This window comes from Alosa alosa, chromosome 19, assembly GCF_017589495.1.
Source record: "Alosa alosa isolate M-15738 ecotype Scorff River chromosome 19, AALO_Geno_1.1, whole genome shotgun sequence".
Taxonomy (NCBI): Eukaryota; Metazoa; Chordata; class Actinopteri; order Clupeiformes; family Clupeidae; genus Alosa; species Alosa alosa.
The window spans coordinates 25,661,761-25,680,038 of record NC_063207.1 but is presented as its reverse complement, the minus strand read 5'-3'; the positions used below and the strand labels follow the sequence as shown (position 1 = coordinate 25,680,038).

Below are 18,278 nucleotides of genomic sequence, written 5' to 3'. Positions count from 1 at the left end.
TTTTTGCAACATAAGACAGTAAGAAGTGGCCACCTGGACTAACACTGTTGCAGTATTCATCCACACCCCCACCCAATTCCCCATGTTTGTTTGTTATGCTGTGCCAGACATGAAACTGCTTTGAGCTATGCCTTTATTGTATGGGTGGCGCACTATGAATGAGCTCACTGGAGAGGCTGGTCATGTCCAGCCAGGGTCACTTGCCACAGCCAGTCATACCACAGATTGCCAGAGTTCATTTTCAGGATGAAACCAGTTACCACAATTGAAAACATGTAGGCTAAACAAACACAGGGGGAGCTAATGGAAGGTTCTGGAAATGCAGACTTGACATTACACAAGGAATAAATGGCGCTATTTTATGTAATGATTAAATGGATGAACATTACACCATGTAAAGGAAGAGCACTGAATGGGAAGAACGATCGCTCTATGCTGGACTGCTGACAGCCGTCTAACTACCCTACACGACCGCCGTCTAACTACCCTACCATTATACACTTCCCAAAATCAAGGGTGGATGTTGTACAACTTGCTCAGTATAGCACTCATATATCTAATGCACATTTTAATATCTTACATTGAAAACCTTCAGTTGTGTTGAATGAACACAACAAAATAATCTCCAGTGGGCGAGTTTTTTTTTTTTATCTATCCTTCCAGTTGCATCCCCTGTCTTAGTAACATTACAAACATCTGCAGTTGTGGCACTGTGTATGTGTAAACTATCAGTAGAGTTTTTTCTCTCTCAAGCACAGATGCAATGCAATCAACAATTTCATGAAAGTGCTTAGTTCAATAAAAATCTGTGCCAGACTTATTAAAGGTCAACCCCACACAATATATTTTCCCATCTACCCTTCTTTTAAGCATTTACAAAACACATGATGAAGGATTAAGGAAGCTGATTATCGTTTTTAGACAAGGATGAGGAGACACACAGGTTACTTGATTTGGCACCTACACCTCAATTTGCATATAAGGACACACACGTTAGTCATACATACATATAGCATGTGAGACGTATATGTAGACGTCAACTTGCAACCTTAAACAGCTTTACAAACTCTAAACTCCACACTCTCAAAAACACCGCAGCTGACTCCTTGTAAACCAACACGCTTGTCTACAACAACAGTCAAATTGAATACCCACTTACAAATCTGTAACACAAACCTTCTACTCTCTGTATATGTTTCATACGTTACAAAGACTCGGGGGGGGACTTAGTTATGGCGCTAGACAAGGTGGATAATTATTCTTTCTGCCAAGGAGTCTTATGGCCCATTTTTATCAGCATATGCAAAACACACAAGCTAATGCCTAGCTAATATACTGCCGGCACGTCCTGTAAACTGGGCTCTGATACTGCATATTCAGATAGGGCACACTGCATTACCACTACATTGGCACAGGAAGAAAGTACAACACGTTTTGTATAGAAGCTTTTTCAAACGTCATTCAGATGTGTTATTGCCTCCAATGGGTAAAAAGTTATTAGCGATGATGGTTCTTCAGAATCAGGCCTCATTTCTCATGAGAAATATAAGAGACCTTGAACAGGGGCCAGTAGAGGCCTTGATGTTGGTTTGTTTGCCTGGGGAACAGACTGCACAACAATGACTGCATTTTGTGGCTGATATATATCTCATGTAATGCCAGGACACTTGAAGAAACTGCATTGGAACCTAAGCTTGGCAGAAGCCTAATATAATATGAATGGTGAGATTATCATTGATCCTTCTGATCACTAATGTCTTGTTCTAGCCTCCACCCATGAACGTCCTCATGTACGTCTCATTGCATTTATTTATCACCATCATCCAATCAGGACTACACTACAAACAGCTAACTCAGTCCAACTCTCATGACTGGAGTCTCTGCATTTCTTCACATTACATAACTTATATTAGCATAAATATAAAATAATCTATGAAATAAATATCTGCAGTGAAGCAGCAAAGGATTACTTTAGTTTCTTGATGTTGAGAATAAGGCACATGGAGTGGTGTTCCGTCATTGCTATTCATATGAAAAAGCATACGGATGGAGAATGTGATGAGAGGACAAGGGACACCTGGATTGTCTGATTTATAGATCATCAGTACTTTGATCTCGGCTAATCAATCAAACTATCGTGACTGCGGCGGAGGCCTCCGTGCCTGATGTGGCTTCACAGGGAGGCGCTCATTCATTTGACGGCTGACCAAGGAGGCCCAAAGGTTCCAAACCTGCAGCTCTGCATTAGACTCGGAGAGACTGTGATAAATTGCGCTTCTGAGTGGGCGGCAATTGGTTTTTCAAGCTTGTTTAAAATCAAAGGGCAGGTAATGGATTCCGCGGGTCTTAAACAAATCAGACGGTTTCTTTTCTCACTGCGTGTGTCCCACCAGAGGGCAGGATGTGTCCGTGACTTTGATTCGCGCTGATAAAGTTGAACTCTCAAACTAAAGAGACTGTTCTTGCAAGTTGAAAAAGAAAAAAAAAATGAATAAGAAAAAAGAAAAGCTGCAGCTTTTTGTGGCTAAAAGCAGACTGACTTCAAGGGCAGGACTGAAGGAGACTTTTCATCCACATACTGGAGTCACAGCTTCTTAGCTATGGAATACAAAAACGCCACTGAATGGAAAGGCCTAAGTCATCCCTGGGCAGCGATGTGTCATTTTAGGTTCTCATGGAAACGACTGCAGAGAATCACACCCGGGCACTGCCCGCATTCCCATCCACTCACTAAAATGGCAAGTCGTGTCATTCAGACAGATCTAAAGGGAGGAAAAGTTATCTCAGGAGCTTCAAAGGACCTGTCCAAAATACCCTCACACCACTCAGTCTGAGATGAGACTTCAAATATGAAACTAGAGGGCTTCCTAGAAAGACCTTCACTATGAGGTATATTCATTTGGATATGAAACTATGTCAATCAATTAAGAATGTAAACAAGACTCTTTCCAATCAGACAAAAGGGTGATACTAATCTGTCATTTTTCATCAAACAATTGCTCTAGTTCTCATAAATGCCTGAAGTGTCTATCGACATCTAAAGTCAACATCAGTGCATACTAAACCAAATGCATGAAGTATCTATCGACATCTAAAGTCAATATCAGTGCATACTAAACCAAATGCCAGTATGGCATCATATGGCTCAAGCCCCTGCTCTGGAACCCACACTATCACCATATCTGACTCCAAATAAGCCCTCAAACATGAACAAATTGGCACAGAACTTTGAGTTTGCAATGACTACACGCTACTGCAGTAAAAGAAAACCAAGCATACCACACAGCCTCAAAACACCCAGGAGCTGGTGCTGTTCCACTCCGCTTGTCAAGATGGGAGAATAAGCCTCAATAGGGCAGTGCTGAGAGGACTGGGGTGTTAAAGTAGTGTGGTGGTAATTGTGTGTGTGTGTGTGTGTGTGTGGATGGGGGTGAGATGGGGTTGGGGGTGTGCTTGCTGTAAAGCTGTGAAGGGGACAAATTGGCAGAGGAGAGGAAATGACTTGGGGGCACAGTGAACCCACGGTCACCTTGCCCTCTAGTCTTGAGAAACAGCCCTTACTAATGCTATCAGCAGCTGGTCACCAACAGACCCGAATCACACTACGGCACCCGTTGAAACTGAGTAGATCAGCCTGCTCTTAATGCCCCTCAGTGGCCGGTCAAAACAACACATACCAGATCCTATGGGCAAAGTCCAGGAAGATTTGCAAACAAAAGCAACATGATTTTGGTTCATGCAAATGGGTAGGCTACACATTGGGTACCAAACAGAAATGACAGACTCCTTTGCTTCTAGTTCAACTGGTCTCACATGGAACCCCCCAGTATCAATTGACAGTCAGATTATCTTAGAAATTAATACTAAAAACACTTAAAGATGTTTATCACAGAGCAAGTCTTCTTTCAGCCACAAAATAATTAGCACCCATGCACACAACACATGCCTGAAAATGAAGAGCCATATCTGCTCCAGCTATGCAACTCCTAAGTGTATAACTACCTCCAGCTATCCACCCTGTTGTAAACCTTTAGGCCTCTATAACATTAACACAGAATGGTATTTTACCGGGTACTGCATATCCGGTATGTTTGTTGTATGTGCTTCAAGTGCCAAGTCTGACATGGCAACCAAGATGCACTGTTGCATAAATTCCATACAATAAGGATCACTGAAGGTGCCAAGGCAATCCAACACATACTGATTTACTTTCAAATCCGTAATGGCTTTTTTTCTAAAGGGACAAACATTTCATCTGACGTCCAGATTATGGTACCAAACCTGACTTCTTTTAGCCGGTCTAAAGCAGTGGAAAATGCCTAATGTTCTTTGAGTTTTGCGTTCAAGGAAACACAATGATTTCTCATTCATCATCTGCTGAGCAAAACTACATTAGATGGCACAGTCCTCCATTCCAGCAACACTCCAGCATTATTTTGTGTGGGAATCATCCTAGATGTCAGATGCTGAATAAAAGTCTTTAGTGCCTACAAAGGGATTATTTATTGATGCCACCCTAAACCGAACAGCAAAATCTAAACGAGACAGCTCTGCTATTTGTCTACTTGATAATATTGTGCATTGTCACCGAGATATCTCGTAATAGTTAATACCTAAGGGAACGCTAACAGCCCTGCCTGTTTCGGGGTATGATATAGCACTGAAGACTAGTGCACTTGTATTGTTCAATTTGTTCATAGTTACTGACCACTATTGTTTCACTGTATGTTTAAATCCTTTGTCTTGATTTGAGGCAAGAGTTTCTGGTGACATTCAGAGACAGGACACTAATCAAATAAAGTCATATACACCTTTGCAATTCAATTGCAACAATATCATTGTGAACTTCAGTACATACATTTCCCTTGGAAATACGAACATGAGTATAATAAGAGAAGAGGAAAAGTGCAAAAATGCATTTTTTACACATTTTTGAATTCAATATCTAAGCAAACACCACCCAAAAACCTTTTGTTGTTGTTGTTGTTGATGTTGTTGCTGTTGTCCTTAGAATGATATGAATCCTTTGTGATGGAATGACATATGAAATAGTACAAAACAAATGAGATATTGGCACAGTACCTGCATGTTTTTAGCTTCAAGCATACATCATTAAATGTACATCTTTTTTCAGATTAGAGTTATACGTTATGGCACAAGATGTCAGGTGTGGCGCAGATATTTCCCAATTCTATCTACCAAAAGCATTTGGCTGCTCAAGTAACAGGAAATGGGAAATATGGCTGCCCTTCCCAACATTTGAAACAACAGGGCTAACAGAGGGTAGCCAAGGAGTTTTCAGAAGAAATGACTTCCTCCGACTGGCCTAAAGCTATGGCATGACATGCACAATTGAGGTATTTTTAAGCGTTGGCACTTTCAAATGTTTTGTTTTTTCTCCCCACTTCATTGAATGTCCACAACATGTTTTGTGTTCACAACGAACAAAACAAAACCATCTAAAAATGGACTTAATGTGTGGGAGGGGTTCACTGTAATGTAACTGCCTCTCTAATCGCAAAACCTTGGCAAAAAAAAAACCTTGTAGTCATAACTTCTGAGAACCTTAGACTTCCCCCTCCCCACCAACAAAACTGGGCACCAAGCTAATTGTTTTTTCTGAGACCACGGTTGCTGGTGGATTTCAAAGCTGCACTTTGTAAATTGCACTTTGCAAATGCTGACCCAAATGGATACACCTGTGCAGTTTCTAGAGGAGAGCTTCTAAAAGAAGCTTTCAGCAACCAAACAACCGTCTATTCTATTCTGTGAGTCATTGATTTTCTCTTAAATAATCCCCACGGGAAATGTAACATTTTACCTCTCACAAAAAATAAAACGCAATAAAATTAAAAAAGTAGAACTACCGGCTATGGCACATTTAGTACTTTTTTCCCCCTAACATCTGAAGATGAACCATATTAACAGATTGCACGGGATGGACGGGTGGAGGAGGAGTTGGAACAGTGAGAGCAGCCTGAAATAAGGACACAGAGGCTGGCCAAGACACAGAGGGGGAGAGCTGACCAGGGTGCCGCAGATGGGGGGGAGTGTGTGTGTGAGAGTGTGTGTGGAGAGATGCCCATCCTCTGCCTACCCCTTCCTGCCGGTCCACCCCCCCGTGACCCCTTCCCCCAACCCCACCCGTTTGTCCCCTACGCCCTCAGAGTCGTGTCTGGGCCTCGGGGATGTAGATCTCGATGCTGTCCGCCCGCTCCGACACGGAGTTCTGCCGGAAGGATGCCGCCCGCTTGGCGGCCATGAGCCGACGACGCGCCTCCTGCCGCTGGCGGTCAGGCAGGTCCAGGGACTTCTCCCGCGTCACGCCGCTCCTCGCTCGCAGAATCTTCTTTGGTACAGGAGGTGGCAACTGCTCCACACGCAAGAGCACAGGGCATGGAAGCACAGGAAGACACAGGGACAAATGAATTACACAGGGAAAAGAGGAGGAGGAAGAGAAGAGAGTGAGAGAGAAAGAAGGAGAACAGACAAGTGAGATGAAGAGAGACAAGGGAACACAGAACACGGACACAATGGAGACAGAGCAGAAAACGCATCAAATGAATGCATCACAGGTTCCGTATAAAACTGCAAAGCTGCTTTTTTTAAATTTCATTACAATCTTTTAATGGAGCAGTGCAGGATGTGATGTCAACACCTCCTCCACCAACCACGGAGCACAGACAGAGACACAGAGATAGGTCATGAGCGTTGGTTTACCCAGTCTTCTGCACACACCTTCTTCTCGGGGCTCTCGACAGGCCTCCAGTCGTTGCTCTTGATCCGCTGGAGCTCGTCGAACTTGGAGGTGACGTCGTCGATGGAGAGCTGGAGGAGGTCCCAGAATCCGGCCAGGTCCTGAGAGGTTGGTCTGGGCATGGCACTGGGGTCCTGAGGGCGGAGCAGGCACAGTGATCAGACCTCTGGACTCCACACACAGCAACGGTCACGGAGTATAAACATGACATGGACACACGGGGGGCTTACTGCTAAGGGCAAGACAGGGTTAGCAGTTCAGTGCGCAAGGTGAAAATATGCTGACAAACATGCTCACTGTAACCGCTTGTTTGGCCCTGTAATATATCATGAGGTCTAAACACAGACTACAAGAGATTAGGACATTTGCTAGGAGAGCTCAGTTTACTACTACTACAGTAGTACTACAGTAGAATAGTAACATTAACACTAACTAAATACCGGTACTAAACTAAATAAAAATACATGGAATAAAAGAGAATGCCATGATATGAATGCAAGGTGTGTGTGTGTGTGTGTGTGTGTGTGTGTGTGTGTGTGTGTGTGTGTGTGTGTATGTGTATGTACATGTTATGAAACATCTCCTTGCTGCCTTGCATCTCTGTCATATCCCTCTAGGTGGCCCCATCTGCCACTTGATGAGTACAAACACAGACTGGAGGAATATTGTCGATTCAAATCACCTCCCACTGCCAACTCCTGGAGAACTGAAGGTCACTTTCCCACAGATGAATTGTAAGTTAAGCTCTTATTCTATGAAACACACACTGAGGTCAGCGGGAGGGGTTGGCCGAGCTCCATAAAAAATGTACACTCCTTTTTTTTTCAAACAGCACTTGATTCCCAAGGCTAAAAGGAGGTTTCATGAGCTTGAAGTAGACTCGTTCAAAGATGACAGGGATCCTTTGGTCAGCAGATGTACAAATCAGACAAAACAAGCACGCCGAGCCATCTCACTATCTTCCTATCTCTTGTGGGCTTGGCTCTCCTTGGTATGCAGAGTGTCGGGCGCATGGCAGCTCCAGCTTATTTGCCACTTCATTATTTCTCCATCTTATCTGTGGCACGTATGGCGCCGCGGCAACGCATGACAATATCCCCAACAATCAACAAGAGTCGCAGCGAATTAGGAATGGAGTCAGGGAGAAAGTAAGTGAGAGAGAGAGAGAGAGAGAAGAGAGAGAGAGAGAGGACAGGCAGTAAGGTTGGATCCACTGCTCAGAATGCATGACACAAAGGGTCCTGTCCGACAGGCACTTCAAGGGCTGAGACAGCAGCAAGTTTGGGGGTGCTGCAGTGCTGCCTTCAGAGCATTCTCATTCATGCGCTGCACCCAAACCTTTACCAAAGGACCATCGCGTCCCATCTGAGGAGAGTTCAGGGCAATTCACCGGGCGAATAGATACTGGAGAGTGAGCAGCGAATACTGATGGGAGAGGAGAGAGTGCGAAGCGACTGACCTCTCAGTGGCCGAACTGGAGGGGGGGAAAGTATAACTGAATTTGACATTTAGGCTGGGCGCCCTGGTCTCCATGTGGTAAACACTGGGTCGTAGAGCTGTTAGCGAGAGCGTGCATTGTGCATTTTTGAGGTGTGCATGACGTGATTCATGAGGTGGGGGTATCATTGGCCTTGCGAGGACAAATCAATTTGGGAGCTTTGATGGGTCTATTATTCCAGGAGCCTCTCCATCTGCAGAGCCTGTGAAAGTGCCACTGTGTGGGCCTTCCATTAAATCACACATTGGAGCGCTGAATACAAACTCTCCCAACAGTGCTCTATGAATAGCAAAATGGATGGCTTTTATGAGAATTCAAAAAGATATTTATTTATCTAGTGCTTTAAAATATTATTAACAGGCACAACATATAAACATTTTAGTGGACACCTGTGTTTGGTATGATAACCTTACAAACTTATGGAGCAAAAGTGCTGACGTTCCCCACTGCCCCTGTGATTTGTGTCAATCAGTATGCTGGGGTTTTGTGCATGTTGGCTAGCTTTAGAGCGAAAGCTTCCACAGCATTTTTCTGCAGCTGATCTGAGTGGTGAAAAGTAAGTTATGAACAGTCATGGAGCGGGCATGGAGATTATAGCTACGGGCCTGTCTACCACTGACCCAGCCAGTCCTGCCCTGCTCAGAGACCTCTGCCATCGGAGTCTGCAGCTGTAGGAGTGACCCCTGACCTTTCTGCATTGGGTGACATAAGCTGACACTCCCTCTTAGCTCTGACAGCTCCTGCTGACATCCTCAAGAATGCTGGGAAAAGTTGAGGCTACGACTCTGTCAGCACTGCGCTTAATCCCCCAGGCACCTCTGGAGAGTTCAAATACATATACTTTGAGAAGTCTGTGTGTGTGTTTGTGTTTTTATATGTATGGATCTGTGTGTGTGTGTGTGTGTGTGTGTGTGTGTGTGTGTGTGTGTGTGTGTGTGTGTGTGTGCGCGCGCGCGCATGCGCGTATGTGTGCAAGTGAATGAGAAAGAGTATGTTTGATAAAGATAGATAGAAAGAGAGAGAAAGAGAGAGAGAGAGAAAGAGAGAGAAAGTGGGAATGAAGGAGTGAAAGCGTTTGAAAGAAACAACTAGTAAAAGTGGGCTGTCGGGGATTTCTCTAAGAGAGAGAGAAAAAACTGAATGACAGCCCAAGGCAAACATAATTAGACAACTTCCTAAGCCTCTTATTTGCCAACGTCACTTTTTGAAATCGACCGAAATCCATGTTTTGAAAGTGTTTGCAATGTTATTCACAGACGCCTTTGTGAATGGAGGAAATTCACAAGCTCTGAGACCCCATGCGTTATGTAAGATTTTCCGACTGAGGCGTCTCTTTGGAGTTGAAAAAGAAAAGGGCAGGAGAACTCAATTTAAGTGTTTATGTTCCCAGACTACATGACCCATGCACTTTTAAGCCTATCTGAACAAGACTTTTTTTTGCTGCTGAGGGCAAAAAAATGGCCATTCAATTTGTCTCAATTCTAGACAGGTCCAATTTAAGATATGGCTTATTTGGCTAGGCTGAGGGAGGAAGGGGTAAAATTGGTTTGCAAATGCACAGGGGAGATCTGTCTAGACCCTTCATAAAGCATGAACATATGAATGATTATGGTCTACCCTCCACATCCAGCATGCCAGACCTGAGTGCTGGAGACAGACATGATATGAAAGGCATCAAAAGGACGCACCTTTGGTCACTTTTCCACTCAGTCGAGATTGTGAGTCCAGATCAATATTCATTTAGTACTTTGCTTTCTTCATCTCTTGCGTCTTTATGATGTGGTTGTAATTTTCCATTAAAGCTACTGTACCAAGACTGCTAACACCACATAATTGCAATCACATGCTGCTTACAAGAACATTTCTACCACTCTGTCAAGACGTCTCTTTTCAAGATAGTAACCAGGCAATACCCAGCAGCAAGCAAACAAACCACACCTTTAACCCATACCCATGGAAGCCAACTGTGCACACAATAAACAAAGAACACAGCAGCACATGTAAACATCAAGAGACAAACAGAGACAGGGGAGCAGAGGAGCAGAGAGCAGCAGGAGGAGATGTGTAGAGAGATAGAGCGTAGTCAGTGTGATAGGAGGAAAGAGAGAGAGAGATCCACAGGGAGAATTGAAAAAGGTAAAATGCCTGCTCGCCTGTGTGAGTGGGTGAGTGAGTGTGAGACTGATAAAACTAGAGGAAAATGAAGAGGGAGAGTGTGTATGTGTGTGTTTTTTTTAAAGTATGTTAGTAAGTGAGTGAGAGAGTGAGAGAGTGAGCGAGTGAGAGAGTGCGAGTGAGGGAGAGTGAGTGAGGGAGGTGACAGAGGGATGAATGTAAAAGATGTTACTCACCAGGTTCTGCTGACACAGCCAGTAAAACTGCTGGAATTTCTGAGACATGAGGAGCTGAGCGCTGCCCACGGCGCTCCGGATTTTCCCTAGGACTTAAACACACACACACACACACACACACACACACACACACACACACAAAACAGGTGTATATTAAGTTGCACAAAGCCCACACAAACAGCTACCTTCCAGCTGTCCCACTACATACAAATCCTGCTTAACTACATCTTTCTCTCTCACACACACACACACACACATACACAGTCACACACACACACATCAGACCACACAAATAACAACCTTCGAGCTGTCCCACAACATTCAAATCCTGCTTAACTGTATCACACACATACACACACACACACACACACACACATGCACACACATGCACACACACACACACACACACACACACACAGACAGACACACACACACAGACACACACATACAGACACACACAGACATACACACACACACACACACACACACACATACACAGACACACACAGACACACACATACAGACACACACATACAGACACACACAGACATACACACACACACACACACACACACACATACACACACTCACACTAAATTGCTTCTGTCAGCATTTTAGGACCACACTTGAAACACACATACCCACATTAAATAATAATACAAACATAAAAGAAAAACTCACATAATACATCAAAAACTCAACATTTGCCACCCTTTTAATCCATGACCCCAAACTAAGCTTGTACTCTGCTAAGTGGCCTGTCAAGAGGAGGACCAACTCCCACTGAGGCTCTGTACAATCCCATCACCCCCCGAGCCACTTTCTCCCTCCTTTGGTACTCACTCTCCTCCGACAGGTCGTTCTCCTCCGCCTCTGCCTCCATCTCCTTGCACCACCCTTCCATCTTCTTGGTCTCGGCGTGCAGCAGCGTCATGAAAAAGCTGCCGTCGCGCCGGCACGAGGGCGAAGCACGGCCCGAGTCGCCCCCCACCCCCACCTGAGTCCCCCCTGGCCCGGTCCCCAGTCCTCCTCCTCCTCCTCCTCCTCCGGGCGACGGGGACGAGGCGGCGTCCCGGGTGGGCGGCTCCAGCCAGGGCTCGGGGCTGCGCTGGGGCTGGGCTGCCTCGGTGGGCGCGTCTTGACCGTCCCCGTAGCTGAAGAGGCCCTGGAGTGCGCCGCAGTTGTGCACGGGCCGCCCTGTGTGGGGCGTGCTGGGCTCCGAGTGCCGCTGGAAGCCGCCGCCGAACTGCAGGCCCTTGTCCTCCATGGCCGGGAAGCCCTCCAGCTCCAGGTCCGCCTGCACGGCCGCCGTCACGCTGTTGGAGCGCTTGAAGCGGCCCTGCCTGAGGGGACACAGGTGCACACACAGGCTGGTTGACAGTGTGTGTGAGGGTCAGTGTGTGTGTACAATATGTGTGTGTGTGTGTGTGTGTGTGTGTGTGTGTGTGTGTGTCTCTGTGTATGTACAGTATGTGTGTGTCTGTGTGTGTGTGCGCGCGCGTGTGTGTGTGTGTGAGTGTTTTAGCACCACCACTTTGTATAAGCACGTTAACATGAATGGACACACTCAAAATGAGTCACTGCCTGAAAAGGGCAGCTACACACGGATTAGTGAGCAGCAGTGTATACACATGATTACACATGTTCATCCTTGTACACACACAGACACAGGAGCCACTGCCCGAGAGCTGCACATGCACACGCGTCTTTGGTCATCAACACACAAGCACACAAATATAGACATTCATTTACGTATTTACAGGCATGTCGCCCACACACATATATATATGGTTGACACATAGGGGCTCATATATGTACCAGTGAGGCACTCAGACATACATATTTATGCACAACAATGGCCATTTACTCACACATTTTACACACGGAAATACTTATCTTCATAACTATGGGGGTACTCATGTATGGACACTATACTATGGCATGGACAGGCATACAGCTGCTTACAGATTTAACACGTAAGTGCACATGCTCAAGTGTGCACGTTCTTTCTGTGTCACACACAAACACAAACTCACTCAAACAGTCACCAGAGCACTCACCTCCCACAATCAGATGTTGGACAGAGAGCCATTCAAAACAAACAAGCGTGCAAGTGTGTCAGTAGGAGGTTAATAACACGATGACACACACACACACACACACACACACACACACACACACACGAGACACACCCACAAACAACATCATTAAGGGGACAAAGAAGTGGCCAGCTATATGTGTGCAGTAATATAAAGGCTATGTGTACACAGCGTGTGTGTGTGTGTGTGTGCACTCACGGATGTACAAGGCAAGCGTGCATTTGGTTTCTATCGGGTGAGCGTGTTTGCGTTAGGAATGAAAATGAAATGGCGGCGTACCGTTTCTCATCTTCCACTTGGATCCCGACAGAGTGGAATTCCCTCAGCCCTTTGCTCTCCGACTCCGAGTCCGTGGCCGCCTCCACCTAGCGTGACCAACAAACAACGACGAGAAAGAAAGAAAGAGAGAGAGAGAGAGAGAGAGAGAGAGAGAGAGAGAGAGAGAGAGAGAAAGGGGAAGAGAGAGAAATATTGTTACAAAAAAATAAACAAATAAAAAAAAGAACAAGTCTCATTCACGGCATTTTCCGGGCGGATGAGGGGGTTATTGGCTCGGGAGCTGCGCGCCGCCGAGTGTAAACGCGCGCTGTCAAAAAAGCCCAACGCTCATATGATTCATGGAGCTGGCACCAGGCGGCACAACAAACCAATCATCTGATTTACAGAAACACAAAGCACGGGGCTCGACTGTGGCCCCTTGCACAGCCCTAGATTGCACAGGGAGAACCCTGTGTCTCTCTCACACACACACACACACACACACACACACACACACACACACACACATACACGCACAGTGGTGATGAGAAAACACTTATCCCTACTTCAAGAAGGGGCATTTTAGTTCACCCCTGACAGGCTATAATGATCAGTTTGTTGAGATGGCAGACACTCGTGGTTGTAATAAGAATGATTGTGACCTGAGCAGGCCTGACGAGGTCAGGGATACTGATTAGTGGGGGGCAGTGAGGACACGAGTGGCGTTGCGGAGCAGGTGGCTGTGGGTGGCGGCTGGCCGGTCTGCCTGGTCCACTGGTCAGGGCTGTTTTGGTGGCACTGCTGATTTGAGGTTCGTCCCCGAGAGCTGCTGATCCCCATCAAATGGCCTCTGCCGCAGAGCAGCCCACTTTATGGGCCTCTGATTCACAGCGCGCCACGCTTCACTCACTTTATGAGCTGCCTAGCTCCCTCTCTCTCCTACACTCTCTCTCTCTCTCTCTCTCTCTCTCTCTCTATCCCTCTCTTATGAGCTGCCTAGCTCCCTCGCTCTCCTTCACTCTCTTATGAGCTGCCTACCTCCCTCTCTCTCTCTCTCTCTCTCTCTCTCTCCATCACTGTCTCTCCATCCCTCTCTTATGAGCTACGTACCTCCTCTCTCGCTCACACTCTCTCTCTCCATCCCTCACTAACTCTTCTCCCCTCCTCCAACTTTCTCTCTCTATTGCTTGGCTCCCTCCTCCTTTTCCTCCTCTCTCAGCCACTCTGTCTGTTCTTCCTTCCTTCCTTCCTTCCTTCCTTTCATCCTCCCCCATCTCTGATTCTCTCGAGTGTCTTTCCCTCCTTCGGTCTTTCTGAAAGACTCACTCAACACACACAATCTAACCATTATTTTCATAGTCGACTGATCTGCCAATTATTTTCTTGATTATTCGATTATTTGTTTGATCGATAAGAGTGCCAGACAATGGTCAAATGTGAATCAATGTTTTCAATAGCCCAAAATTGTGTCCTGAAATGCCTTGTTTTGTCCACATGCCAAAGGTATCTAGTTTATGGTCATATGGACATAGAGTAGGTGAAGCTGACATTTTTATTTTAGCTTAATTTTAATAAGCTGCAATCAGAAAATGAAACAAACTGATTAATCAATGTCATAATTGAAAACCAATCAATTAATCAATTAATTGCTGCAGTCCTACAACACACTTTCTCACGTCTCCTCCCACCAACCCCCCACATCACAAATGAAAATACTCACCCATGCATGGTGCCAGCGTCCTCTTACTGTTCAATACCACCCATGATCCAACAGGCACTAAGGGACTAATTCAAAGTGATGTTTTGAAATGCATTACAACTCAAAATGGCCTTGGAGGCTATGGTTGCATACTAATTGTGGTCTGACTTTTAAACTGTGTATTTCACCAGGGGCGGTCTTAAACATAGAGGCATAGGTAGGCGGCTGCTTGGGTGGTATTGAACAGTAAGAGGACGCTGGCACCATGCATGGGTGAGTATTTTCACCAACCAACCTAAAAAAATAAAAAAATAAATAAAAAACCCATCATGAACGCTTAAAAAGTATAGTATATTGTAATAATATTCTTAAGAAATAGGTTAAAACATTGACGCAGTAGTTAAAATGTCCAGTTCATGGTTATGTCCCTATACATACACCCCCTACTTCCACAATGAAATGGACTAGGCCTAGTCTGTAACTTGCGTTGCGCGAAAGATAAACACAAAGGACGTCTGGGAAAGTGTTGCCAATTTAGCTAGATTAAGTGACTTTTGGCCATCCCTAGCAAGAAAAAATGGCATCTAGCGACAAATTTGCTTACTTCTTGCAACGATGGCAAACTCTGTTTCGTTGTTGAAACGTCAGAAAATCTCCCCTCTCATGCCAGTTTCGTTAGTGAATTAGGCCTACATCACGAATTCGCCCAAAGCGTTGCCCCACGATAATAAAAGTTACGACTGGCTTATGTGGTATCAGCCCGTGTCATTACACGGAAGTAGATGTTCTATAAATCTATCTGCTCAGAAAACTTCACTGGAAGGTGCAGCAACAACGAGACGACAGCAATGACATGATGACAGGGAAACAGGGACACGCTTGCCAGCATCGTTCAACAAGCACATTGAACAAAGGAAAGTAGGCTACAACTTCATTCACAAAGTAGATAGTTTCGAGCATACAAGTAAAAAAAGTAGAAAAACCTATAACATTTGTTTAGGCTATGCAGCATGTTGTCAATGCAGGACAGACTGTCGGCTGGAGTAAAAAAAAACAATTATCTCGGTCTGTCCGAGTGACATTTAAGCCTAAAGCCTCCAAAATATAGCCATTGCCGGTTAAATTGTGTAGGCTACCCTATGGTGAAGTTATAATCAGATGTCATGCAGTGCAAAGCAGATGCAGCAGTTGGGAATAGGTTAGAAATGACTGCATTTCAGCCACCTGATGCTCGTTCTGGTGTAGGCAGAAAAAAAACCCCGGATAAGATAGTATACATAAATGTAAAGTGTACCAATTAATACTGTATATAAGTATTAAAACAATTACATTTCAAGAAGTTGCCTATAGGAGAAAAGCAAACAGGCGTAGAGGGGAATTAAAGGGCCATCAGGTGGTGGTGGGGGGCGGGGGTCGGGTTCTCTGTTGGGTTATCGTGACTATTAGTTTGTGTAGTGCTACACTTTGTGTGTTCTCTGCTTTCCATCTTCATTTTGGAGTAAAGCAGGGTTTAAAGGGGAAGGTTTTTTTCTCCTCTCCAACCTTACCTTTCCCGTAGATTAGCTTTACTTGCCTATCCACCATTCAGTCGGTAGGCTACATTTTTTTCCGTTCTCTTTTAAAGATCGGATGGGGGGGCCCCATACATACCTTCGCCTTGGGCCCCCAATTTGCTAAATCCGCCACTGTATTTCACCACTCTAGACCCCTCCCTGTCTGCCACATACACCAGTGATGGGAAGTAAAAGCAGTGAGTTGTAAATGCTGAGGATGGCAAACCCGTCATTTTATCATTTGTTTTATGATTAGCCGGATGATTTCGAAATCAATCCGGGGGCCTGTTTTAATCCTGATGAGTTCGGCCGGGATCACACCTTCCTCCTCCACTCCAGAATTAATGCTCTGACCCTGGAGCACACTCCAGCCAGCAGACGCTAGAGTTCCCCCGCACTCCACACACACACACACACACACACATGTGTGCGCGCACACACACACACACACTCACACACATGAGCATGCACACAGTGCCAGTCAAAAGTGAGATGGCAGCCCAAATGAGTGTTGGTGAGGAGTTAAGCTAAATGAGTTCACCTGGCCTTTCCTCAGCAGTTCTGTCTTTGGAAGACTCTGATTAACAGCAGCTACTGCTGAGGTGGGCAGATTTCACTACAGCCATTAACACTCTTTTACACACAAATCTAACAGCAGAGGAGGAGCAGTAATGTAGCATATGGCTGCACTATGAGTCTGTTATAAAACAAAATTGAATATTTTGCAAATATGCAAAAATAATATGAACTTCTTGTTATAAAGCAAATGTCAGGCATTGGACATCAGTTGCTGTCAACAGTCTGAATGGCCTGTCTGTCCAGCTCCAGCTATTAGTCCTCCTGGCCTGGCTTTGATTACTTTGAGTACAATATGCGCTGCAGAAATCAATGACCTGGTCATACCTTCCTCATTCTCTCTCTCTCTCTCTCTCTCCTCCCCCCCTCTCTCTCTCCCTCTCTCAGAGCCCGAGTAGTGAGGTAATGATGACCTCAGCACTTTCTCTCCCACTCTTTCCTCTAGGACTGAGGTCACCACCCAGCTGTTTCCTCATCTGCCAGGGCACGGGCCAGACACGGTGGTGTTTCACACTGGCCATCACACACCACATTGTGATTAACCACCACCACCACCAACCACCAGCAGCGCTGTTATCTAACACACCCTCCCACGCCACATGAACACCAATCCATCACAACTCCACTACTGTGTAGTAATTATTCAACTCCATCTGCCAACACAAACACTAGTATGGTGTGTAACACTTCCCCTTTCTCCTGATCTTCCCCTAGACACCATATCAATAGCCCTACATGTTTCAGAATCTGACATAATGTAACGTGACAACGTGTGCCATGGCATGTGTTTAAGGCATGTTAAAGCCTGAGTGTTTGAGACTTGGAAATCATTTAGCTACAAACTACTGTAGTAGACAGGCACAGGCAGAACCAAAGCTAAGCCTGCACTGATAACCAGAAGAGACTGATAACAGCACTTAACTGTGAGAACAACGATGACTAAATTGATTTGTCTTTGGTATTGCCAAACCCATTTCCTGATCCCTCTCCCATATCTGACCTTCTGACGAACGAACACCAGTGACCATGGTTAGACAGTTAAGGGGCCCTCCTATCTAAACTCTGTGAACCAAACTGTAACCACTTTTTTTCCCAGTGCTGCCACTATAATCCTCCCTCCTTTAAACTGAGTTATCTATCTGTTGGTATAGATATATTATACAAATATAAAATAAGTAAAATATAAATAAATATAAATAAGTCCAGCTGTAACTAATCTACAACTAACGCTTGACTGAGAGACTGGATAACTATTGCATTGTTTTAAAATAATATGGGAAGAGTGCAATCACCCATCAGTCTACACTGGTCCTCACAGAGGTTGCTGCTATAAAGTGCGAGTTTCAATTTGTGCACGCATGCGAATATGAACACATTTAATGATGCAGTTATCTTTTCCAATTTGTTGCTGGTTGTCGTGCATAAAACATAATATGCAGCTATATTTCTCAAGTACGATGTCTAGAAAAGGCTGGTAAGCAAGTCAG

At 45.1% G+C, this 18,278-nt stretch overlaps 1 protein-coding gene across 1 annotated transcript in view; it reads right to left on the bottom strand.

Moving 5' to 3' along the window:
* Positions 1-6,158: 6,158 nt before the first annotated feature.
* The window catches only part of dlgap2a (discs, large (Drosophila) homolog-associated protein 2a), a 161,866-nt gene continuing 149,746 nt past the window's right edge, over positions 6,159-18,278 (bottom strand). The window contains exons 8-13 of the mRNA XM_048228076.1: positions 12,985-13,070; positions 11,677-11,949; positions 11,450-11,595; positions 10,607-10,698; positions 6,721-6,891; positions 6,159-6,373 (exon numbers count right to left, since the gene is read on the bottom strand). Of these exons, the coding sequence (XP_048084033.1) occupies positions 6,164-6,373; positions 6,721-6,891; positions 10,607-10,698; positions 11,450-11,595; positions 11,677-11,949; positions 12,985-13,070 (978 nt within the window). The 3' untranslated portion in view covers positions 6,159-6,163. The remainder of the gene's footprint in view (positions 6,374-6,720; positions 6,892-10,606; positions 10,699-11,449; positions 11,596-11,676; positions 11,950-12,984; positions 13,071-18,278) is intronic.